This window comes from Apteryx rowi, unplaced genomic scaffold (assembly GCF_003343035.1).
Source record: "Apteryx rowi isolate R43461 unplaced genomic scaffold, aptRow1 scaffold_203, whole genome shotgun sequence".
Taxonomy (NCBI): Eukaryota; Metazoa; Chordata; class Aves; order Apterygiformes; family Apterygidae; genus Apteryx; species Apteryx rowi.
The window spans coordinates 1,317,431-1,342,376 of record NW_020448342.1 but is presented as its reverse complement, the minus strand read 5'-3'; the positions used below and the strand labels follow the sequence as shown (position 1 = coordinate 1,342,376).

Here is a 24,946-nt window from a genome sequence, read left to right as displayed (position 1 = left end):
TATCCATCAGCGTTTTATACACACGCTATTGAGTGTGCTAAGAAGGCTCCCAACCTACACCTCTGTCCCTCAGCTAAATCGCACTATTTCAGAACTTTTTAAAAGTGGATTAGTGGAGCGAGAGGACTGAAAATTCATTCTATCTGACACGATAGAACTGATCAAAGACATTAAGAAGGTTTTTATAGCTAGCTTTATAACCCATAAAAATCAGGGGGTTTTCCTACTTGTGTTTGCCTTTAACTTAGGTGTTATCAATCTATACAGCAGATGACGGATGACCTTGTCAAAATGACGCCAGTCAAAACATTTTTTGCCCAGCTCTGTTCAAATTTGTGTTAAAATGTCCTGCCTTAGACACAGACAAAACCTAAACAGCAGCAGCTTTCCCAGGCTCTGCGAGAATGAAGGGTGGGAAAGAAATAACTGGAAACCGTGTCTGGGGGGGCGGCATTAATTGTTTAAATGCGCACACGTTGCGTTTGTAAGCATGTGTGCGCCGAGGGGCTGCGTGACTTCTAACGGTGTAGGCTTTTTTCATACTCGAGAGATGTTTTGACGATATAAACACTTTATGTAAATATTTTGTCTTAAACGTATAGGATACTATATACATGTGATATATCTAAGACAAATGATAGCGCTGGTCTAGTTTTTCATGCGATGCAGAAAAGAAACTGAAGAACCTGTTAAATGCTCATTGGTATGTGACCTTTCTCAAAAGCTGAGTAGAGGGGAGGAAAACGCCAAATATTAAGCTAAGTGGAGAAAAGTAGTTAGAGATTAGAAGTTTATCGCTGTAGGTTGCATCTCCATCTGCATACCTCTCGGTTTGTGCTGTGACTGAGTATAGAGAGGAGGAGGAGAGAGACTTGCTGGTGCTCGAGAGGACAGGGTTACAGGAGAAGGGAATTCTGGAGCAACGAGTTTCCTCGCCCGTGTTGGGAGCTCTTGGGACAGCTCGTAGGTAGCTGAGGGGAGCGGGAGGTCGGTGATCCCGGCAAACCTCAGAAGCAGAGTGTGCAGGAGCTGTATCGGAAGCGCGAAACGGACCGGGGAGGGCTCTGCAGCGCACCTCAGCCCCCGGGGGCGACGAGGCAAAGCCGCCCGAGGAGCTCGGTCCCCCGGGAGCCGCGGGCTCCCTGCGGGGCTGCCGCCGCAGGGCTGCGCGGGGCCGGGCCGGGCCGGGGCCGGGCCGTTGTTCCCCCTGTGCGGTGCAGTCCCGCGCTTGCGGGAGACTGCGAGGGGAGGGAGGAGAGAGGAAGGGATAAAAGGGACACCTTTAAAAATTGAGCAAGGAGCAAAGTGGGGGAGGTTGCCAAAAAATAGGGAGGGGGTGTCTCTGTGCTCAGGCTCGCTGGTAACTTCCCGCTCCCTCCCCGCCCTCTCGTAGACACCACACACACTTGTATTTTGTGCTGTCGTAAAACCCACGTGTCTAGCCCGGAGTCTGCCAGAGAGCTGAGCGAAGAGCCCGGGCGCGCCTGCGATGCGCAGCCACGGCAGAGGGAGCCCGGCGGCTCGGCTCTAAGCGGCCTCCCGGCCCCGCCGCCCGGCAGGGGTAACCCCGCTCCCCCGTGAACAAAGAGCAGAAAAGCCCCCGCTCACAACCCTCGTCCGACCGACCTGAAGCCTCCCGGGGCCGCGCCCGCCGCCCGCGCAGCAGCCCGCCCCTGCGCACCCTGCCCAGGTAAGGGAGCCGCGGGCCGGGGGGCCTCCATCCACCCGCCCGCCCGCCGCTGGGGCTGCCGCGGTCAGGGTGGCCCGGGGTGGCCGGGCGAGAGCCTCTTCCCATAAAGGCTGGCTTGGAAAGCAGAGCTGCCGGAGAGGAGAGGCGAGGAGAGGCGAGGCGAGGCGAGGCTCGCGCGTGTACAGGGCGGGGAGGGATGAAGTTTCCTCCTTCTCCTTGTTGTGAACTTTGAGAGTTGTCCGCTGCCGGGGAGAGGAGCAAGGCGAGGCTCTGCGGGCGGCGGGTGCGGGCAGGGCTACAGGACGGGGCGAGCTGGCGCGCTCGTGGGGGCGGCGGGGGCCCCAGTCAGTAGCGGGGGGCTGGCGGCGCTACCTTGCCCCGGCGCAGCGCAGCCCGCGCCGTGGGGAAGGCGGCCGCGGCAAGGCTTTGTCGCTGCGCTCACTGCGTGCGCGTCGGGCGCCCCAGCCCTGGGGCTCTTCGAGCCGGGCTCTTCTCCCCCCGAGCCTGGCACAGGCAGGAAGCGGGGCCGGGGCGCTGCCGCCCCCGGAGAGCCGGCGCGGGGAGTCCGCGCGTGTGCCGCGGTCTCCAGCGTGGGCTTCGCCGCGGGGCCGGGGCAGCCCGGCCGGGGCGGGGGTCTCACGGCCGCTCTCCCCTTCCCTCCCCGCTCTGCAGGCATCGGCGATGCTGAAGCCCGGCGATCCCGGCGGATCCGCGTTCCTGAAGGTGGATCCCGCCTATCTGCAGCACTGGCAGCAGCTCTTCCCGCAGAGCAGCCAACTCAAGAACAGCGGGGCCCTCGCCCAGCTCCAGCCGCCCGAGCGAGCCGAGCCGCCGGCTGACAGCCTCCGCCAGCGCCCGGCCTCCCTCTCCTCCGCCTCCTCCTCCTCCTCTTCCTCGTCCACCCCGTCTTCCTCCTCCACCTCCTCCTGCGCCGCCGTCGCCGCTTCCCTGGCCGGGCTGGCCTCGCTGCCCGTGGCGCAGATCCCCGTCTTCGGGCCGCTGCAGAGCTCCGAGCCGGCGGCCGGGGGGGCGCCCGCGCCCCTGCCGGGCAAGGACTTGTGCGGGGCGGGCGGCGGCGGCGGCGGCGGCAGCAAGTGCGGCGAGCGCGCTGCCGCCCGCTTCCGCTGCACGGCGGAGGAGCTGGACTACTACCTGTACGGGCAGCAGCGCATGGAGATCATCCCCCTGAACCAGCACACCAGCGACCCCAACAACCGTACGTATCGGGCCGCCCCCCGGGCGAGCCGAGGGAGCCTCCGAGCTGGGGCGCTGCCTGCCCCGGCAGCATCCTCTGCCCCCTCTTCCCTCCTGGAGATGCTTTCGCGTTGGTTRCGGCGCTTTCGGGAGCCGGGCTGTAAGCCCTGGGTAGCGGCGCCTTTTCTTGCCTGAGCCCCGAGCCCTGCTCTGGAAGGCAGCTTTCGGCAGCAGGGCTGCTGCGGGGTAGGTTTCTCTCGCAGGGCCGGCTAGGAAAATGCACTCAGAAACGGTGCGGTAGCCGCTCGCTGTAAAGCGGGTCCTTTCTCGCCTTGCTTTTCTCGCTCAGTTCCTGCCTGGGAAGCCAGGGATTCGCTGTGTCCCTAGAAATCAATTCCTCCGCTGCGCTGGGCAACAGAAAAGTTGCAGTTTTCATCAGAAGGGCTAGGGCGAAGTTTTCCTTCCTCTCATCTCGGAGTATCGTTTTCCTTTCAGACCTTGTTAACATCTTGCTGGTTTTATTTTTCATCCCTACTGAAAAGTGTGACACGGTCATTTAAGACGAAAAGCAAGCTGGTTTTCAAGAAGGAGAAAGCTTGTCTGACTGTCAGAATTCATTTCGTACGTGGTGGGTAGGAGGCATTTAATCCTGTTGTTGCCGATTATCGGGGTTTTTTKGGGGGGGCAACGCCCCAATTATTTAACATCTGTATGGGTTAGGGGGTTGTGATTTTAGAAACTGGTTCCGCCTGTCTTTTGTTCCTGTCTCTGTAGATAGTACACAGCCGAGGAAAATATCGGGGCGAAAGTAACTAGATTAACTGTATTAATTCATCAAATTTATTACTAACAATCTGAACACACAGATCTAACCCTGTTAAAACACTGGAAGATGCCTTTAGCTTGTGCACTTTTCCCCCGTTGCTTCAAACACCCTCTCTTATCCTAGAGTTTAATAAAATTCTTTATTTTTGTTGTTTTTTTTTCCCCCCCGAAATGCCTATTTAAAGAAGGCTGTTGAACAGACAAACAACACCCGAACCCATAAACACATGCCCAGGCACAACGTGGATTCGTTTAATTTCATTTCAGAGATGGAGTTTGTTTTGGAAGTTTCCATGAAACTCTGTTGTGTAGCAATTAAACTCCGTGGATGCTACGGCAGTCTTAGTCGTTGTACGTGCGTCTTAAAGAGCAAGAGGAAAGTTGACGCAGAGTTTGGTGGGGTTTTTACCACCCTTCTTAACATTGAGAATCTTTCTATATCGGATACCAAGTTTGTTTCGAGCCACTTCTTTATGCTTAGTTTTACCCTGTAGTGAAAAGTACTAGTGTATCTTCTACTCTCGGTGCCGAAAACGTGATCTCATAAATTACATGCACTTAATGGAATCTGAAATGCACTTTTAATCGCCAACCAAACGGTTCAGACAATACGTGTTTTACTTCTCAGAGCAGCTCTGTAAATCTGCGAGATAAAGGTTTTAAAAAGAGAAAGGAAGATAAAAAAGCGATTTGGGGGAGGGGGGAAGCGTTTTTAAGCAGTGCGCGGCATACCGGCGTGCTGCAGGGTCGCTGGCGAAGGCTGCGCGGCTTCTTCCCCGTGGCAGCGTTAAAGGCGGACTGGCCGCAGGGCCGCGGCGCCCGCACCAAGGCGGCTCCTSCGCCGGGGCGCTCGCTCCCCTCTTCCTTCTTCCTTTTTTAAGAGCTAAAAACTCTTATCACTGAACTTGTTTACTGAGCAGCTTTTGCTCTAGCAGTTTTTTAAGTTGTCTTTGAGCAGAACTTGTTAGCCCTTTGAGTGAGTGTTTCAGCCTTCTGAGATCGAGGTGCGTTCGCTTTGGGCAACGTGTTCTTAAAAATAAAGAAAACCCCAAACTCGAAGTGAGGAAGGAGCGCGGGAATTGCAGCCCGTCCTGTGCCCCTCGCTTTCGCGAGCAGACACGTAGAAAAGCAAGCTGCTCTGCACCGGCCTGCTGAGCTGGGCACGGACTCCGAGCGCCTGGGGACTCATGCAGGGAGCCCTTGGGCAGGCGTGATGTTTAGCCACTTCCACTCCCTCATCGCGTGTGCTGCACTGGAGGTGCCCGCTTGAGGGGAAGGAGGCTCGGTTGTGGACGAGGTGAGAAGTGACGGACTTTAATCTGAGTTCTACTCACTTGCTTTAATCTGGATTTTAGCTCCAAATAAACCCACCGAAGCTCCAACGCGGGCAAGGAGGCGCTTTACCCGCCCGCAGCGCTCTCGGGCTTTGCAGGGCAAGGAGAGCCGCCCACCGCGGCAGGGCCCGATCCTCTGCCGAGCGCGGCCCCGACGGCTGCCGGCTCGGCCTCAGGCTTTGGTAGCCTGCCGCCCCGGAGGGGAGGGCCATCGCTGCCGCCTCCTTCTCCGATTTTACTTGTAGGTGCATCTCCTTCGCTGCAGAGGGGGGAGCGCGGGTTTCTGCCTTCCCGCCTTGTCCGCCAGGGCCGCTCGCGCCGGCCCGCTGCCGCGCCGGAGCCGCCGGGGGCTGGGCCGGGGCAGGACGCTCGCCCGTGCGAGCGGCGCCTGGGAACCTGCCCGGGAACCTGCCCCGTCACCTGCGGCGCTCTCGGGGCTGGGCCGGGGCCCGGCAGGCGGCGGCGGCGGCTCCCGCGGGCCGCAGCCTCCCCCCGGGCTCGGCCCGGCTCCGGAGGACGGATGGGCAGGCGGCGGCCTCGCCGCGGACGCCCGCCTTGACCGTCAAGTATCAATTAAAAGGGTCCGCTCTGGGGGAAGGAGGGGGCGAGCCCGCGGAGGAGCTGTGGGTTGAGGGGCTCTAGGCAATTGTTTTAAATTAAAAGGGGAACAAATACAGAGCTAATTAGGGCCCTGCGGTCTTTACTCCCAGGGAAGTGAAGGGGATTACGTTAAATCCCTGGTAATGCGGCAAGGGCTTGGGGACCATTTTCCTTCCTAGCTCTGAATTTTAAGGGACGAGGGTACGTCTCGGCGGCGGGGAGGGGCACTTGCACGGCCTAGGGGCGATGTCCCGGGGCGGCTGGGGGGCACAGGACGGTCGCCCCCATGCAGGGGGCCCCTCGCGGCTGGCGAGAGGCTTCCACCACGAGGAGCCTGCGGCTCCCCTGCCTTGCTGCGCAGCGCCGACCTGCCACCGTAATAAATATGCTGTGTAAAACTAACGTGTCACATAAGCAAGCAGTTTGCACGCCCCTTCCCATTCAATTTACGGGGAGACAGTGTATATATAACATGCTGGGAAGTGGATCGGTGTGAGGAATATTTGGATTTTTTTTTCCTAGGCTGCTGGTAACCTATATGATTTAGCTATTTTACATCATTAGTTACCCAGCACCCTTAAACATAGCAGTAGCCATATATTAGATTGAGGTTAGAGAAGGTGGTGACTGTTTATTTAGGGTGATAAAATGGTCCATCAGCAGTAATCTCCATCGATATGTGCCACCAGGAGATGAAGGATGAGGGGACAAGCCACAATTAATTGCCCTATAGTTTTGTAGGAGAGAGTGGAGCCGGTGCGGACTGAACTTCGATCTCCTCTCCCAGAGCCTATTCATCATCTCTACATTGTATATGGGGGYCTCTCAGGGGCAGGGGGCGGCAAGGTTCATCTACACACAGTATTCTCCTACCCTTCTCATACCTGGCACGGAAATTTAATTCAGTCGTACGTTCAGTGGAAGACAGGGAACACTCAAGCCCTCCTCCTCCGCCCTGCCCCCTCGCCTCGCGGCAAGAGGGAGGTAACCCGGCGCCGCTCCGCAGGCGGCACGGCCGCCTCAGCCCGCCGGGGCGCACGGGCGGGCGCGGGCCGCGCGGCGGCTGCAGCCCGCGGCTGCGGCGCCGGCTCCAAGCGCCGGGCTCTCCCGGGGAAGCCCTTTTCCCTGGGGAGGCGGAGGCACGGGGAGCCCGCGGTCCGCGGGGAAGCGCCAGCCCTCACCAGCCCGCCCTCCTTTTCGGCGGGGCACCTGGGCCCGGCCAGGCGCGCAGCGCCGGCGCCGGTGATTTATACTGGTGAGCGGGCAATGCCGTGTGAAATGATGGATGCTTGTCCCGGCTACCTGCGTGCTTGCGGTGAGTTACGAGGCGGGGGTCAGAGGCCGCCCTTCTTTAATACCACCGAACTGCAGGTATCCAGTGTAGCTGCACCTTTGAAGCATATTATTGCCAAGGCGAAATGTATTTTTTTCATTTATTGTTACAGCTGGTTTGCTGGTTCAAACACGGTGTTGGACTCTACTGACAAAAGCTTTCTCCTCTCAGATTTCCTTTAAAATATGCAGTAGTGGTATTATTTAGCTTGGAAAGTGTTTAGAAGCTATTATATTTTGGGGGCAATGATGAGTCCTTTTTGTTTGGCTTAAGTTTAGTACTTTTAAGCATACTCACGTGGAGTTACAGTGCTGGCATTACGCTGTGTTCATTTTTATGGAGGCAAATGAATGATAAYATATTGCACTCCTCCCAAAAGAGCCATAGCAAACAGCTCCACTAGGATATCATTTAATTTTTTTTCCTTGCTTCTTTCTTGCCTAAAACCTCCCATCTATAGAGGATGAGGGTATAAAGCGAGAAACTGTGATCTCCTTCCAAGGAACCTGGCTGCGTTTGGGCCTGCAGTACAGCGTTCCYAGTGACCTTACCTGCTAAGTCTCCTGGTTTTGTCAGGAGACACTCTGATCTGGCTGCAGTTCTCCTTGCTTTTTCCATTTTCAACAAATGCCTTAATCTTCTCACATTTCTTGCATCTTCTTCTCCTGATTTGGGGCTTGACTGAAGCTGTTACAGTCAGTGGCAGTATTAATTTCGGTGGTCCTTGGATGAGGCTTGTATTCATCACATAGCTGCTCTTTGAGGCCAAAACAGAAGGAAGGACGTGGTATGAGTCTCCTTGCTGCCGTGCGTGGCAGCCCTCTGGAAAGTTCGGCCTTGCCCCACCATGTCCCTTTTCCGTGAACTTCCCACCCACCCCGGTGTAATGGATGCCATCTAGTTTGGAGACTCCAGGAGCGCGACAAACAAGTGCGTCACATTCTGCTTCGTAGTGTCCACGAAGATGATCCTGTTGATCGTCCTTGTGAGACAGTGTAATAGGCAAGACGGAGACTGCTCTTATAAATAAGTTCTTCTCCCTTTTTTTCCCATCTGATATTAAGGACTTCCCTCCCTTCTCCTCTGAGGCAAAGGAATCCACTACCTATGGTGGCTGTATTTAAATGTATTGCTTGTGTATTTAAATGTATAACATTGTAGAAAGTGTGCTTGGGTATCCAAGTATCATTAGCTGAAAGTGAGTCACAGAAAAGGGAAAGAAGTGCACTAACTTTTTTACTCAAAGCCAGGTCAAATATGTCTAGTAGGGCTTCCACTCCTTATACCACATGTGGGGAAATTTGTTTGGATTTCTAAAAAGTAAATAAACACTAGAGATAGATTAAGGATGCAACTAAGAAGAAGAATTTCAGTACTGGTTAATATTAATGACTCCCCCCCTCTCATCCACAACCCATAAGCCAAAACAGTTTCAGAAGATGTCCCATTTTCCAAATTTTCGGCTTTGGCAGGACAAAGGGAAGGGAGCACAGCAGGGGATAAGATACTGCTGCTGCCAAGCATTAAAACTTTACCATAGTTTTCAGAGAGTGGAAAATAATATCTCTGTGTGCGACTTTCTGTAAGTGACAGTGACATGGGCTTCACTTATACCCCTCCCAATCTCTTAATCTCTTTTCCTTCAAGAGGTAGAAATAAAATGATTTACCCACGCTCATGCACACATATTGTTGGGATAAAGTGAAGAAATCCTTGTTCTGGGCAGGTACTGAAAGTTGTGTGCGTGAAAAATTATGCCTAGCTGGTGGCAGGACACAGGCAACAGACACTGAAATTGCCTGAATGGAGCCGTGAAGATGCCTTGGCATGTTTAATTTCAGTTGCCACTGAGACATGGTCTCTCCAGGAAAGCCATTAATAATCAGGCAGTTGGGAGGAGAGTTAGGCATCTAAAAGATTGTCAAGCAGAGTGCAAGCAGGCCGGATTCAARGGCCTGCGCCGGGTGCTAATTGGGATCATGGTCAGACAGCCTCTCTTTCAACCCTCAGTTTTCCTGTCAAATGTTTTCTTTCGAAGTTGCGCGGCCAGATGCCGGATTTGGTTAAAGTGTACTCGCATGCCAATTTGTTCATTTTTTCCTTTTTGAGATCCTGTCCCGTATGATCAGTGCATGCCAAACTGCAGCGCAGCCCATGAGCTCTTTGGCTGTGCCAAAAACGCAGGGTTTCTCGATCACTGGGTTCGGAGGGGAAAGCAAAGATGCTGCGGTGATGCTGCGCTTTCCAAACTAGCTGTGGAAACAGCAACAACAAAAACGCCTCGCCATATACTCGCTGCCTGTTTTTCCCCTCGTGCTTAGGAATGGCTGTAGGAATACTTGCTGCACGATGAGCTTCTCTCAGGATGAGTCRGAAACCTTTTCCCTGGGGTCCTGCAAATCTCCCTCTTGAGCCACCCCTAACTGACGCGGCCGAACGAGCGAGCGAGCGAGGTGGCTTTGTCGGCGGCGCCGCGCCGCGGTTGTGTTGCGGTGCTGCCCTGCTTGCCGTGCCTTGCCGCTGCGGGAGGCCTCGGGAGCTGCTGCCGCTGAGCGGGGGGCTCGTGCGCCTGCCACCCGAGCGGTGCCTGCCGCCGGGCTTGCCGTCCGCGGGCGCCTCGCGCTGCTGCTGTCGAGGCGAGAGGCCCGTCACAACACAGAAGGCGGTGGCGAGGGACAGGGCTGTTTCCTGGGAGGCCCRAAGAAAGGCGTAACAATTTCTGGGGAAACTAGCTTCCACCTGTTGCTTTCAAATATCGGCATATTGCTGAGCTCATCGTTTTCTTATGGTACAATTTAAATGAGAACGACAGGTAATAGCGCTTAGAAAGTGTGTCAAAATATTTGAGAATTTGAGGCCGTACTTTGAAAATGCAGTTTTTACTGTCTGTACTGAATAGAGAGGCAGGTTTTCTCTTGAAGGCTCCATAGGAAGGAGGCCTACGTAATAAATTACATGGAGCTTCTCAGTGCATCTACCTTGGAAAGAGGAAAAGCTGAGTCAGTCCTGCTGAGAATTGAACCTGTGGTTACAGGCAATCTAGCAAGTCTAAATCGGTGGCTTAGACCACTAAGCTCCAGCTTCTGTAGTGAATGCTTTGCTTTATTTTTATAAGAATGGGTGTAGGTAATATAAAATTATTCGGGAAAGAGCTGTGAATTGCTACGTAAGTATTACGGTATAGTTATTGTTTTTCCTTTGTTTGTATTTCTGGAATAGATTTATATGAAAACCTTTATTGTGCTATAAAACGTGAAATGTGCAGAAGACAGTAACCTATTTCAATAGATTTATTGTTATATTAACTCAGTATACCTCCAGAGAACTGGTTTTCCTGAGCATGAAACATTTTCCTGGAAGTTGCACATTCATGTCATGTGCAATAGTGTGTAATGGAAACACTTTTCCAATATTTCCTTTGCTCATAAAAGAAAAATCACAGTTGGTTCTTCCCAAAATAGAGAAGCATCATCCATTAATAACAGCAGTTAGGGAAATTAACATTTCTGCACACTGCTCTTTTTCATGGGAGCTGTTCACAAAACCAGACACGCTGGTTTTGTCCAGAGCCTAAGCCACATGTAACAGGCAAAGGGCATGTATTCCAGCTCAATAAAAAAAGAGTTTTCAAAGGCGCACTACAGATGTGGAGTGTTTGCCACATATTTTCAATTTCAAGATTAGATTAGGTTATGAGAAAGCAGGCACACCGAAAATGTTCCAATTTGTCATTCATGGGGTTCTTTCATTTATTTTATTTTCTAAATAGACATGCGTGCACACACATGTTAATGCATGAAGTAGAGTGGATGTTGGTTCAGAGTAAGGATCAAATTAAATCCCATTCCAGTTAAACCCTTGGGCTGAGCTGTGGTAAGCCAAATGAGGGAGACTTGTAAGAAATTATGAGTGTGATTTAAAATGCCTCATTGAAACACATTACAGAWCCCTTCATCACAAGAGCGAGACGGTTTAAATAGGCTTTTTATTAGTCAAAAAATTAATCTTAAAAACTGTGTCACAATAAATGAGTTTTGGCAGGTCTGTGAACACACTGGGCTTGCAAAGTGTCTGCAGGGTTTCTGTGGAGCCTTTGGGATTCCTTACTAAGGGATTTGGTAGGGTTGGGAAAATTGGCCTAAGCAACATAGAAAAGGGCATGTTGTGTACGGATATAGGGCTGCCATTAAATGACGGGAAAAGCAGAGGAACCCATGAGATCTTGCCTGGGGTAGTGATCGTGGTGGTAGCTGGCAGCACCATGTTAATAGTGCTTTTTCGTCTTTGCCTTCCAGGATGTGACATGTGTGCTGACAACCGCAACGGCGAGTGCCCCATGCACGGGCCCCTCCACTCGCTGCGCCGTCTCGTGGGCACCAGCAGCGCTGCCACAGCAGGCCCTCCGCCTGAGATCCCCGAGTGGCTCCGCGACCTGCCCCGGGAAGTGTGTCTGTGCACTAGCACGGTGCCTGGCCTGGCCTATGGCATTTGTGCGGCGCAGCGGATCCAGCAGGGCACCTGGATAGGGCCTTTCCAGGGAGTCCTCCTCTTGCCGGAGAAGGTTCAAGCAGGAGCCATCAGGAACACTCAGCATCTCTGGGAAGTAGGTCATCACCTTTCCTTCCTTGTCATGTTTGATTATTTTGAAGTAGACATCAAGTGTAATTGTATGTAGGAATGACACAGTTTGATCCCAGTGGAAGAATGATTTAAGTAAAAGCTCACCCTGCAGATTTTGAAGTGTAGTCAATAGCCAGTGCAAGCAAAAACCTTGCCCCACTAAGAGTACCCAGCGAACCAGTGGGCACCTCACAGCTGAACTTGGCTTGCCTAGGAAGAGCAGGTGATTGCAGATGCTCTGATAGGAAACGCAGAGGCATTTCCAGAGAAGGCTGTAGGTTGCAACAAAAAAATTCTTCATATTTGATCTGAACAGCAATAGCTCAGGGAGCTGTCAGGTCACAGTATGGGCTGTGTCATCTTAATTTGAGTAGAAGGCATGGGTTGAAATGGCAAATTGCATCCTGGGACTGTCGCTGTGGCCTACAGCCAGTCTGATAAAGATGCTGAAACAAGAGCAGGGCCTAGTCTCCAGGTCTGCCATTCCCACAGTGAAGGTGTTAGTGCTTGTTCACAGTTTAGTACGACTCTGGTCATGCACTAACTATTCATTCCCTAGTGGTGCCTTCAGTGCTGTTGTGTGGAAGCCACTCTTAGCTCTCCCTTTGAGATGGTCTTTTGTATTTGTCACCATCTTCGAGAGGACAATGCTGATGATTGATATGAAGGCACTCAGGGTGTGATAGTTTGGTTTATTTTGTGATGAACACCAGCTGCAGTTTCGCTGAGGAGATCGCAGACCCTCTGTTATATTCCTTTAGCCTTACGGGGACATACATGGCTATTGCTTGTCATAACAATTTACACTGGTCTCCAGTGAAGCACTGGAGTTCCGTGCTTACGTATAATTTGTACACAAATGCTAACAACAGGGTCTTGTGTTAGTTTAGAAAGAAAAGACAATATATGCTTATTTTGCACGTGCATGTGTTAAGGGAACAAGTGGCTCCGTACTTCTTATTTGCAGGAATGGGCTCCTGTCTACCTTGCCTTTCACCCTTCATTTCTTCTTTGCTCTGTGCTGGGAGGGGTCAGTTCTTGGTTCTGCAAGTGCTCTGTGGCTGCAGCGTCCGCTGACAGCAAGGGTGACTCCTCTGCAGAGCCGGCAGGACAATGCTTACAGCTCCACTCATTTAGACCAACTCGTAATCTTCAGAAAATAAGGGGGCATGCTTGCTGATTAGAAACCCGACCGAAAGCCCGTGAAGATGCCAAAAGCCTTCTCATTGTCTTCAGTGTGTATACATTAACAGTGAATGGATTTCTGCAAGATATTTGGGGTTACGGAGCCAAGATGTTGTGCATAGCAGTTGTTCACAGAAAACCTGTGAATATTTAGGTGATCCGTTCTGTGGTGCCGATGATAACTCTTTTCATCATTTTGTTCTCTTTTTGCGTAGTACCTGATACGGGTGCCCTGTTTCCATTGGCAGGAGCTCCTATGCGTTTCCTAAATGCAAACAAATAAAAATAATACATCAAGGGCTTTGTTTTAAAATATTTACACAGATGAGTCATTGAGGCAAGAGAGGGAGTTTCACATAAAAGAGTAAAAGATCAGTCCCCAAAAACATGTACATGTACTCAGTAAAATATTGGATACCTTGAAGTCATTGGGGTTTTGTTGCTGCCTTCAGTGGGGTTGGAATTTCTCTTGTATAGCGTTTATTAATAAATTGGACTTAATTCTTTTTCTGCTGAAGCCCACTGATTATGAAGAGAGCATTTTGGGATATGTTATTAATCAAATATATTTATGAAACACTCTGTGATGATGTTGGAGGCTTTATTATCATTATGAGGAGGGGTTGTGTGGTTTAGACTATATTAATTAACAGAATATTAAATGATAAAATAAGCAAGACAGATCCTCAGCTTGCAGAAATCATTGAAATTTAGCTAAAGTCAATGGAATTAGAGTACTTTGCATTAGCCTTAAATACTTTATCAATTTTTAAAAAAGTTGATTCGTTGGATACGAATCTGTTTTATGCACATTAAATTGCAAATATTGATGCACATTTTTTTAGAAATAGGCAGGATTTTTTTAGCCTAATTTCAGTTTAGATTAAAAATTGTTTGAAAAGATCAGCTGAAAGATTGGTATTATTTATGTACCATGATAGACAACATAGAACGGGAAAGAGAAAAAGTACCCGTCGCAAAAATGCCCAACAAGCTAGAGCTTAGCTGTGGAAAGGAGGAAGAGAAGGGTGGTGGTGGTGGTGGTGAGGGAAAGCGCTGAGAGCAAAGAAGCTAGACATGGTAAGGAAAAATAAGACACAGGGCTGGTGTATATGCCAAATTCAGGCCACCGATGTGTGTCAGCTGAGTTTTTGTGCGAGTTTGCTCTTTTGTTCTTAACACACAACACAGATTTCCTGTTGGCCAGGAACAATGTGTGTGTGTGTGTGTGTGTTTGTGCGTATTTTAAGTGAATCATCTTCAAAATAAGAATTATATTTATTATTTTGTAGAGGAGGTATTGCGGGTAGCTCACGGTCTCAGATTATTTCTGTTAATGCAAAAAATTGTTTGCAAGAATCACATACTCTAAGCTTTAGTTAAACATAAAGTTTTGGCCGTTTCTCATTTATTTTGACTTTCTATTTGGTGCATTTTATCTAGCAAAGCACTGAAGTTTAGTAAAGAACAAATACAGTCAAGAAAGTCATCAGAGTGTGTGCCTGGGTTTACAAAGCTGATTTAAGAAAATAAATAAAAGCAACAGAAAGTATATATTTTAATAGTTTGTATTCTTGTAGTCTATATGGTATCAGAGGGTGGATTATAACACTGTAAATATTAAAGGAATGTCTCATCGATGTCCCTTTATAAACCTGTGGCTCTGGTCAGTTCTTTTTCACCGATCTTTTCAAGACATCTGTAAACATAAAAATGTCCACAGACCGGTTATTCAGGGGTAAGTCCTGATGGATCTTATAGAGGAAACTTACCTTTCTTAGTGCCATAAATAGATTTCTAATATTTTTTCCCTCAGTAGTGCAAAGTTAGGTTGATAGATGTTTGTTTTCGGTGTGCCCCAGATAAATAGAAGTGCCATTGCAAAGACTTTTAAGCAGCGTTCCTGATCTGGCGGCTTTTTTTATTTGCTTTGTTGTGGGAAACATCAGCAGCCTTGCACTTGATGTATAGCTCAACACCATGGAAATATGCCTCGGTCTGTCTGCACGAGCGCTCCCACCATGCACTCGGTGTTTGCTTTGTATGTAATCCATAGAGCCTGATGTGCAGCAACTCGGAGTAAATTACCCCCGTTCCATTACCTCACAACAGGCCGTGACACCTATGGGTGTTCATGGGGAATTAGAGCGTTCTCAAGCAATCAGCCAAGATCATTTTTTATAACTTACAGAGAGATCGGCCCTTCAGAAAGCCAAAAATRTTAGTCATTTTTCGTTGTACTTCTTTTCCACTTTGGCCCACTTCTGCCCAATCCAGAGTTTGCTTGTATTTTATAAAAATACAATAAACTCTGATTTGTTTAAAACAAAAACAGGGGTGGGTGTATTAAGTAAACACTCTCTTTGGTAATACAGGCATTTGTTCCAACAGGGCTTGATAATATTTCTGATTTTTTTTTTCATTTTGAAGTAATGAGAACAATCCTTTTCTAATGTTATTGCAAAGAAAACAGAGACTTTCTCAGCAATTAGGTCTTATTGATGAGAATGAGATAATTTTCCCTTAATGTGTTTTCTAATAAAGAAGTGAAAAGGCACGCTTGATTCCAACATATATGAAAACATTATCTCAATTATTAATGTGTCCTTATTCCCTGGAGATGAATTAATCTCGTTGCACATGGTTTCCCCTTTCTGTTTAACATCAAAATTTAATAAGAGTAGACTTAAGGAATGTATACGATATATGCTTAAAATTCTGTTAGAACAAAATTCAGAAGTTTAAAAGGCGTATACATTTTAGTAGTCAAAGGTTTTCAGGCTCTGAACTTTAAACCATGAATTCTGGAAACAGCTAAACGGTAATGGTCTTTTTCCCTGCAAATGCAGCTTAGATGAAGGCGGTTTTACTGACAGACATAGCAAAGGGTGGAATCTTAGAGTTGCCTTTTTTCATTCTCCTGGTAAAGAGTTTGCTGTCTTTCAGGGGTTTTGCCAGATATCAGTTTGTTTTTTCTTGGAACAGCCCAAGAATATCAAATCTATAATTTCACTTTGTTTTAACTTGATTTAATTTAAAATTCTGGTTTTGTGAAAGAATCGATTTTTCGTATGTTAGGTTTTTTTAAGGGATGAGTAAAATATCCATATAGCAGGGCGTTCATTAATAATTGCGGAATGCTAGAGACAGTCCTGATTTTCCTCTGAAGCAGACAGAATTAACTGGTAATAACCAGTAAATAACTGGTGTGCCTGTCTTTTTAATGATGTGCCTTCACTGGCCGGTTTGTGCTCCAAAGGAAGCCAAAGGCGATGTTGCACTGGCCTTCAGGCGGACCGAGGACAGGCACGCTGCCGGGCCGTGCGCTGGCCCGGCACCGGGCAATAGGTGCCGCACGCGTCTGTACCTGTTAATCTGCAGATCCAGTCCTTTCAGATGAGCAGCTCGCTCGCGGTTTGCACTAAATTCGCTGTTACAGCAAGGCACTAGAGGACTGAATTATTTGCATGCCATAGTTCTAGTAAGGTGAAAATTATGTTTCTCAGCAATCCATCATCTGGTCTTCTAGACTGCTTGTCAGCTCTGTTTCAAGTGTGTCATGTTCATGAAACTCAAATAATTTTAGCTTGAAAATAAACCTTAGTCATCTTGCTATTGTAGCTCAAATTATGCAGAGTAACAGCTGGTGCCATTCTGTTGTTGTTTTGTTTTGCCTTTTCGGAGGATTTTGTGTGTGTATGAGCCCTGCTTTTATTTTCTATTAAAAGAGCACAAAGATTTTTACTTTTACGTGGATTTTGAATTCGGGGACTGCCTGCAGGAAATAAGGCGAACACTGTGCTCAGCAGCTCGCTGAGCTGCAAGTTCACCACGATCACATTCAGCGCCACAGCTTCTTTAATTTACGCACCTTAGAAGAAAACTGCGCTAAGCTGCTATAAAGCAGCTTGCTCCCATTAGTATTTCTGGATCACTTAGTATCACATTTTTCCAGATAACTTTTGTAAGTTATAGATTCCCTACTGAGGAACATCTAAACTTACCTTGATCACAAATATAAAAGCTAGTTTATATCTGATAATTCTTCTCCTTAGAGCAGCTAAATTAAAACTTGATGTTTCTTTTAGAAACCCTATGTGTTTGATACGACTTTTTCATGCCTCTCTCTTTAGTATATTTGTTCCATGTACACAAGGTGTCTACTGTATTCCTGAGCAGATACAAGCCTGAGAACACATGTGACAAGAATAATTCAGCATGGCGACTAATGCTTCTCTTATTTAAATGAAGGGAAGTTTGAAATAAATTCTGGTGGGGAGTTGCATAGCGCCGCAGCTTCTCAACACTATTACTGAAAACAACAGTTCTGTGTATTGCGCAGAGCATACACAAGGACACCCAGAATTCTCCCATTTTTCTTTTTTTTCCCCCAAATTCCCAGATCTTGCAGTGGCTGCCTGTTTTTCCATGACATATAATCTCACTTTGGAGATTCTATTATGTAATGCACAAAAGTGTTGAAATGAAACAAGTAAATACCAAAGCTCATTCCTGCCCTTATTTGACTCACTGCCTTTCCATGTTGTTCAAAAGTGACTGTACTCCAGTCACCAAAATTCTGGAAGCATTTGAGTGTTTCTTTTTTTTTATTTTTATTTGAATTTGTTAGTAAAGGCAGTTTTCACTATTGGATAAAATCTAGTTTGTAAGGCTTGAAATTACGCTTAATTTATGATACTATTAACAATGAATTATTTCTATTGACTTTTGATTAAATGTGGGTGAATAAAGGCAGTATTTTAATCACATATATGGATATCCAAAATATATTGCATACCTGATGCCAATAATATTTTTGTGATAGATACAATAAACCAAAACTGCAGCACACCCTTTTCAGGGTGGAAAAGATGTTCAGTATTTCGCAAAATTGTCTCAATCACTTCTTTATACCTTTTTGTTTCCCCCCAGATTTCATGTCGTCAAACATGTAGCGACTGCAAAATGCAGCCTTTTAAATAATGTAAAAGCCGGCAAATTCAGCCTAGCATATACTTTCCGTCTCCGCGTTTGGCACCTTTTCCAGATAAGTTGCAGAATTCCATTATCCAAATTGTTACACGTGTGACAGAGGTTGACCTTTAGTCATGTCAATCCTTTTTGTGTAGGCCTCAGGCTCCAGCCTAATGGCTCAAAGCCTGATTTACTCACTGTAATAAGGGCAGGAGGTCGAGCGGTTGTCAGCTCGCCTGCTCGTACTCGTCTCTGAGCCTGCTTGAAGGCTGCTAACACAAAGCTTTTCAAAGTGAATTTACAACCACCACCACTGACAGAGGCCAATCAGTACACCATAAATGTCAGGTTAGTGAGATTGAGCAGTAAGTAAAGTACTGGCAGCCCACTATTGGCTGAAATCAATTGCTTAAGGTTTAACTGAGAATAGCAATCTATGTATAAGTCCATCTGGGGAGCCGGCGTAAGGACGGCGAGCGAGCTGGCGTGCAGCTTAGGTAGAATTACCTGCTGGTTATGGCCGTGCCACCAAGCCCGCCGCTCGCTCTGCTGCTCTGTTAATGGTGCCTGTGCGTACGTGATTCGTGACCAAAAAGTTGTGCGTCGGACCTGCCTCTTAGTTAAAGAAATAAGGTGGTTTGTTTCTGTATGGGAAAAATAAGAAGAAAGGTAAAACAGCGAGCTATCRTACTTGGACGAAGAGGGTTAGGAATATCTTAAGTATATTGGTTTACTAATGCTCAATGATTTTTAGTCTTCAGTTGCAGAGAAGGCTCTTGCATAAGGAAACTGTGGCTTTTCGCTGTTGTTTTGTAACTGGAAACTATCACGGGATTCACTAATGAGTGATTATGTACCCGATGGTCTGAATATCCATGAGATGTAGTTACCCGCAAGACTGAATGTTTTTATCATTTTGTGTAGTGACAGCTTGGACAACAATTCATTTGGCTTTGAAAGCATCAGCATTAAAATGTAAGAATCCATTAAAATGCTGTATGCCAGGATTTATAAATTAGGCAATTTCCTTGATTATTGCAATCATTTACAAAATTGATTGTGCCAGTGTGGTAAAGGCAGATTTCAGCAATGCTCATTGGCAAGAGGCACATCCTCTAATATCTATACTCATTGTTCACCAAAAGAAAAGCCACTCTCCAATGAGGTTATTCTCCATCTCAAGGTCAATTATGCATTGAAATAAGTCTACTAATGTAAAAGATCACACATCTTCAAAGGAGAACTACGTCAGCTATTTATGGACCGCAATGATAACTGGAAAGCTTTTTTTTTCTTTTGTTTGTAATTTGTTTGCTGATGGCCAAGGCATTCATTTGAGTCTGCAGTGCATATTCCCTTCRTGATCCATTATTGAAAGGTAAATAATTTTGGCAAATTGCAGCTGTAAATATTTATTTGATTGAAGATATAAAAGTCAATAATGTGTTTTATTTGTCGCATCTTAAAGGTCTAATTAACCAATAGATGTAGTGTATAGTAACTTGATTTGAGTCAATTCTTTCTGGAAGACATAATAAAGACATTATGTCACAAAGCAAATACACCCTAGAAGTTTTCCTATACCCAAACAAATATAATAAATCCACAAAGTGCTAGCCATCAACCACAAAACCACAGTGCTTCCTACTCATGTGAAAATTAGAAGTATGCATGGCGAAAACCTCTACAGGCTCTTGGCTTAAAACGCGGGTTGTTATTGAAGAGTCTTTTAGCAAACTGTAGAGGAGGTTCAGTCATGGCTGGCAACCAGCTGATTTGTGAAGCCTCGTGCAGATCGTGCGCTTCCAGGACTGATATCCTGCAGCTGTTATTTGGTCCTTGCTCAGACAAGATTCCCGCTGATGTCGCTGGGAACTTTAATGAAGTCTTCAGGCATGAGTGAATAACGCAGCATCACTTTAATCGCAATCCTTAAATCATTTTTTTCCAAGGTAGGTTAACCTTTCTTCCGGAAGTACAGAGCCACCTGCGTGTTGGGTGCCTCTGTACATACAACAGCAGTAAGGCACAGTCGGCTTGAAGATAACCCTTGCATGGAGGTGTTAATTTGACCTAATGCTAATATTTTGCTTTGAAAAAAGAAAGGATCGTATTACCAGTGCATTGTGTATAATTGGATAAATAGTAGCATCAAAGAAATATGTGTTTCATCTTTGGTGTCTTGTAAAAAATCTGTTGCTCATAAATTTATTGTTTGTACTACAGTGCATATTTGTTGCATGGATTTAGCAAGATGTGCATAAACAATTCCATATTTTAACAGTAACTCAACCTGGTACTTTTTGTGGAGAGACCTACTGGTGTAAAAGCAAGCTAATTTAGTGACCTCAGGGCATTTCCAGAGATGTTTTGCTTTCAGTTATATGGAACTACAAAGTAGGGAAAAGTTGCTTTGTCATGAATCCTACCCAAACAGARGCAACCTGAAGGCTCTGTTCTTTACATCATTCACCTGTTACAGAGCCCTGACTTTGGAAATAGTAGAATGTTTAGTATTTATTTCAATCTTAAACTAAAAAAAACAAAATCCCACATTATGTGAAGTGTCATTCATAACGTACATGAAGTAAGCAAATCTAGAGTTCAAGATTTTTATCCAGGCTAATGTTCCAGTAGAGTAAAGATCAGTGTTTTTAAAAAGGGCGTTTATGTTTTGTTTCTACTTTTTGCCTGATGTCACATCAGCATTCACGATGGAAAGCACAGTATTAGTTTTTATCATTTTGTCAAAAGAACATTTATAGCAGTGCAGATTGGCAGATATTATTTCTTAGGCCACCATTTTACAAAGAAAGCTTGACACAGGAGTCAAATTCAAAAAAAAATGTGGAGGTTTTTGTAAGTTGGCTTGACTTGTGTCCCCAGTTCTGTTGCTCCAGTAGAAGCATGGGATGACAGGGATGTACAGTTACTTGCTGATAAATGAGAAGGGCTCAAGTATAATTTTTATTTGCATGGTCAGCTGCTAATAAAGCACATCTTCATTTCCAATGGGAAGTGTGCCATTTTGCTGAATTACTGATATTTGCCTGGGCATGTGTTAATTTATTTTATTGTGTCCGGCAAGATTTCAGTGCCAGTTAAGGAAGCAAAGTGACAACATTTATTCACCTCTAGTATGGAAAACAACAGAAAATGGCCACTACATATTGCAGATAAATTTCTGGATAAAATTAATGTTACTGTGAGCAGTGATGAGTGATGACTTAACACTGTCTGTGGGGATAATCGGTTAAATTTAAGTTAGGCGGCTGTTTTTACCAGGCTTAAGTCTGGGTTCTTAAATGTGTTGCTTTGAGGTGATCATAGGCTCTTGCCAGGCTGTTTGTGACTGCTCTCCTATTTTAGCACAGTTTTGGAGAAAATACTGAATTGGCATTAAAAAACAAGCAGCCTTTTGTCGTGGGTAGATCATGATCTCTAGCTGAGGCTAATGGGCCTTTCTTATGCTCTTACCAGCACTTCTGTCCAGTGAATGCTGCATGTGATGATATAGGAAGGTGTCACTATCCGTTGCGTACAGCTTTAGGTGGTCTAATAGACAACATCTGTTGCTGTAAGGCTTGGCTCTATAATACCTGCGTGGTTTCTGTGTTGTGTTTTTAGAAATGGCCCGTGACAAATGTAATAGCAGGTAAAAGAAGTTGGAGCATCAGCCTCAGAGGGAGCATGATGTGTTATGACACAGCRAGCAGTGCCGCTCTGCCGAGGCTCTTTCAGCTCAGCTGTTGGACAAGGGAAATCCTGCTGAATGAAACKGCTTCTTCCCACTCAACCACACATCTTGGAAGCATATAAATTAGACAGGGCCGGCTATTACCGAGCGATGCGGCACCGCTGCTGGAATAGCGCTGCTGCCTTAAGGCAGGCAGATTGTAGTTATCTATGGGATTTGGGATACTGCTTGGTTCTTTTGAAYAGCATGCTGCAGGGAGATTTTTCTAATTGGCCATATTTTAGCTTGGATCCAGCTCTCTGCACACTGTGATGAAATCCTTAATGAATATAGTGACAGGACTAAACACACAGACTTTTTTTTTTTTCTGAAGTACTAAGTACTTGCAGTTAATTTGATTTGAACTATGTTGCCTCCATATAAATGACTCATATATTTATTATATGTTCTATAAAATGGGGAATGAGAACTAATGTCATAAACATGCTTTTAATCCTATCCTAATAGTTTAATCCTAATCCTCATAAGAGGAATGATTGTTTATATCTTGACCACATCTTGTGTCCATGTACTGAAAAGCAGGTTCAGAATTAGTAGATGACAGTGAAATAACCTCACAAGCATTTGTCAGTGTGGCTGATGGCATCAGCACTCAAGTGGGCTGGCTTCTGAAGTGAAGTGCGAGCTAGTCCAAAATGGAAGTACTGCTTTCTGGTTTTGCTTTATCCTGGCAAGGAGTGAAAAGGCAAAAAATGGAGTTCTCTTTCAGAGCAAACATTCTGGAAAGGATCTGACACTCAATGTCAAAATAAAACACTTCATTTTCTTTAATTTCATTCTAATCCAGGACATAGGAAATTTGGAGCAGGAAAAACAGTTGGTTAAGTGCCTCTAGATAGCATGCATTCAGGAAACTCAGGCACTAACACTTAATCAAAAGAAATGTGTTTCTTTTTAACTAATGCAAAATATCATCAAAATACTTACTCAAAACTGGTAAGTTCCTGCAAAAATGTTTGGTTTTGAACAAAATGTGCTTTTCAAGGAAAAAAGGGGAGGTTACAGAATAGTTTTTGACTGGTTCTAACAAAATTGCAAAAAAGAGTTGCAGAGACTTACAAATTCCACTTATTGCTACTGTCACTTTTGGGGGCAGTTGGCAAAGTGTACTGAACCAAGACCTTGGCTGTACTTTCAGCAGTGTTTTCATTTCCAGTTTTCCTTTGGACTGTCACCTGTTCTTCATCTCCCTCTTTTTAGTCCCCGTCCTGCGAACTGCTGAGTACCATGCTCTGGCATTTTGCCAGAGGGAGGCACTTACTGATAAACCTGAGGTCCTGTTTCTGGGTTGGGAGCACAACTTTGCGCCTGACTCAACTTCTTCCTTTGGTCATGGTCCAACACAGTAGTTTAGTCTTCTAAATTTTTCAACACCTTTAAAAGTTAGGTAAGGGGTTCAGGAAGCTCAGCATTCAGTGCAATTTTATTGCAAAGATAATCAAAAGGAAGGTGGCCATTGAGTCACCTTGGACTCCACACTAATCACCAAGGAAAAACTTTTGGAAAAAATGAACGCCATATTGATGTTTTAAATCTTTGCATTGATGTTGCTTCGTCTCAATTTCACTCTCGCTTCTTTTCTGATCAAACCAGGATCACGTTCAGGTTTCCACATGCAGTATAACAGACGGAAGAGGAGGTAGTGTTTTAGGAAGATTAATTTGTTCGCATGTTTGTGCCAAATGGTGCCTGTTGCATCCCAAGCCTAGGGATTTGGACTGTTTCTGCCACTGAGCGATCTCCAGCAGAAGCCCTGCGGCCTGGGCTCCGGGGTGTCTCCAGCCCACCGTGTGCTGGAGCGTGCATTAGAGCAGGCTACACACGCGAGCCTGAGTGGGCTCAGACAGTAACTCTGGCTGAGCAGCTATGTGACCTTGGGGTCTGCCATTTGCAACAAAAGATGGCTGCAGGTCAGGCTGAGGTCTGCAGCCTCCTTTCCTCAAAAGACTACATTCATCTGTCTCTTTTCTTAACCTTAGAGGGTTTTGTTTACTTAATAAAATGTTAATCTTTATGCCCTAAATTACCCTGAAGTGACATGTCCTAGAGGCAATAGTGTCCCAGGAGTTTTACCTCTTTGTGTGAAGCAGATTTTTCCTTATTTCTGGAAAGCTGTTTTGTGTATAATTTCATTGTTTGCTACCAAGTCAAATCAAATTACATCTTTTTAAGGGTATAGCAACGGTCATGTTGGATCTCTTTAAGGGCTTTGTAGGGTCTTTATCTGCTTAAGCCTTCATTCTGAGTTTATATTTCTTCCACATTATTACTTATCATTTCAYCTCTTCTGAAATCTCATGGGTCCATATGCTGTACATTATGCTGTTCATCCCCACTCTGTGGCCTGCATGTCATAGTGGCTGTATTTATGATCAGAAATAGCCAGCAATACCTCTTGGGAGTCTGTCAGTCCCAATTTGAAATGACAAGGGTTGCCACTAAAGAAGATGCCGCCTTCTCCTCTCTGAAGTTGAGCAGTACACAGCTTCCATACTGCACCCAGCTACTGATCGGTAGGTAATTCAGGAAAGCTGCTCCTCTCTCTGCTGCATTTGACTTTCAAGTTATCTGTTTTAAGGGATGTAAAACATCAAGGTTTTGAACCCACTGCTATACCCCCGAAGCAAATGGCTGGCTCTAGTGGTAGTTAAGTCAGGACAATTCCATGTCTTGGCAATAATTTACGATCAGAGCAAACCTAGTGAAGTTACAGACCACCATGGTGTTGATTTAATTTTATTCTTAGTGTCTTACATTAAAAATGCTTTTTGTGATTCCTGAAAAGATGTGCATTTGTCTCAGTGACTTGTACTGGCACTTCCTGTCTACACAGAAGGTGACAATTTATTTGGAGGGTTCACAGTAAGTTTGCTGTTGAGAGCATCCATTTCTAGTTCTAGCTCTGCCATCCCACATCAACTGGGAGGGGAAAAAGAGTGTTTCTTTTTCACAGATGAAGCTGGACTGATTGTATTTTAACACTTTGATAGTTATTTGATGACTTTAAATGATACGATGGTAAGTTGTTGCAACTCAATATTGATTTGTTTGGTAAATCTCTACAAGAAGTGATGCTGAGTTATTTCTGTGTAAGAAATACTTTGTAATCAAGCATCCAAAGATCAGACTGCCACAGATTGAAGTCTGACCAAATTTCTACCTCCTTCAAACTCTTTGAGGGACTCACTATAAAAATCAGAGAGCTAGATAATTATCTTTCACTTTTCCTCAGCAAATTCGTGTATCTATGGAGGCAGAAAAAGTGGATCTTTAGATCACAGGGAAAACTGGGGCAACAAACATGCTAACAYAGTCTGTTTTGAAGAAGATGATGGGGAATAGGATAGCAAGGCAATGTAGTGCCAGTGAGTGGGGAGAAAGGCACAGGCACAGGCACAGGCAAAAAGTTAAGAAATGATGGCGTTCAAAGTCTA

General features: G+C 46.1%; 1 protein-coding gene across 1 annotated transcript in view; it reads left to right on the top strand.

Moving 5' to 3' along the window:
- Positions 1-2,371: 2,371 nt before the first annotated feature.
- The window catches only part of PRDM6 (PR/SET domain 6), a 76,190-nt gene continuing 53,615 nt past the window's right edge, over positions 2,372-24,946 (top strand). Inside the window, exons 1-2 of the mRNA XM_026063930.1 lie at positions 2,372-2,906; positions 11,272-11,579. Coding sequence (XP_025919715.1) covers positions 2,372-2,906; positions 11,272-11,579 — 843 coding nt within the window. The remainder of the gene's footprint in view (positions 2,907-11,271; positions 11,580-24,946) is intronic.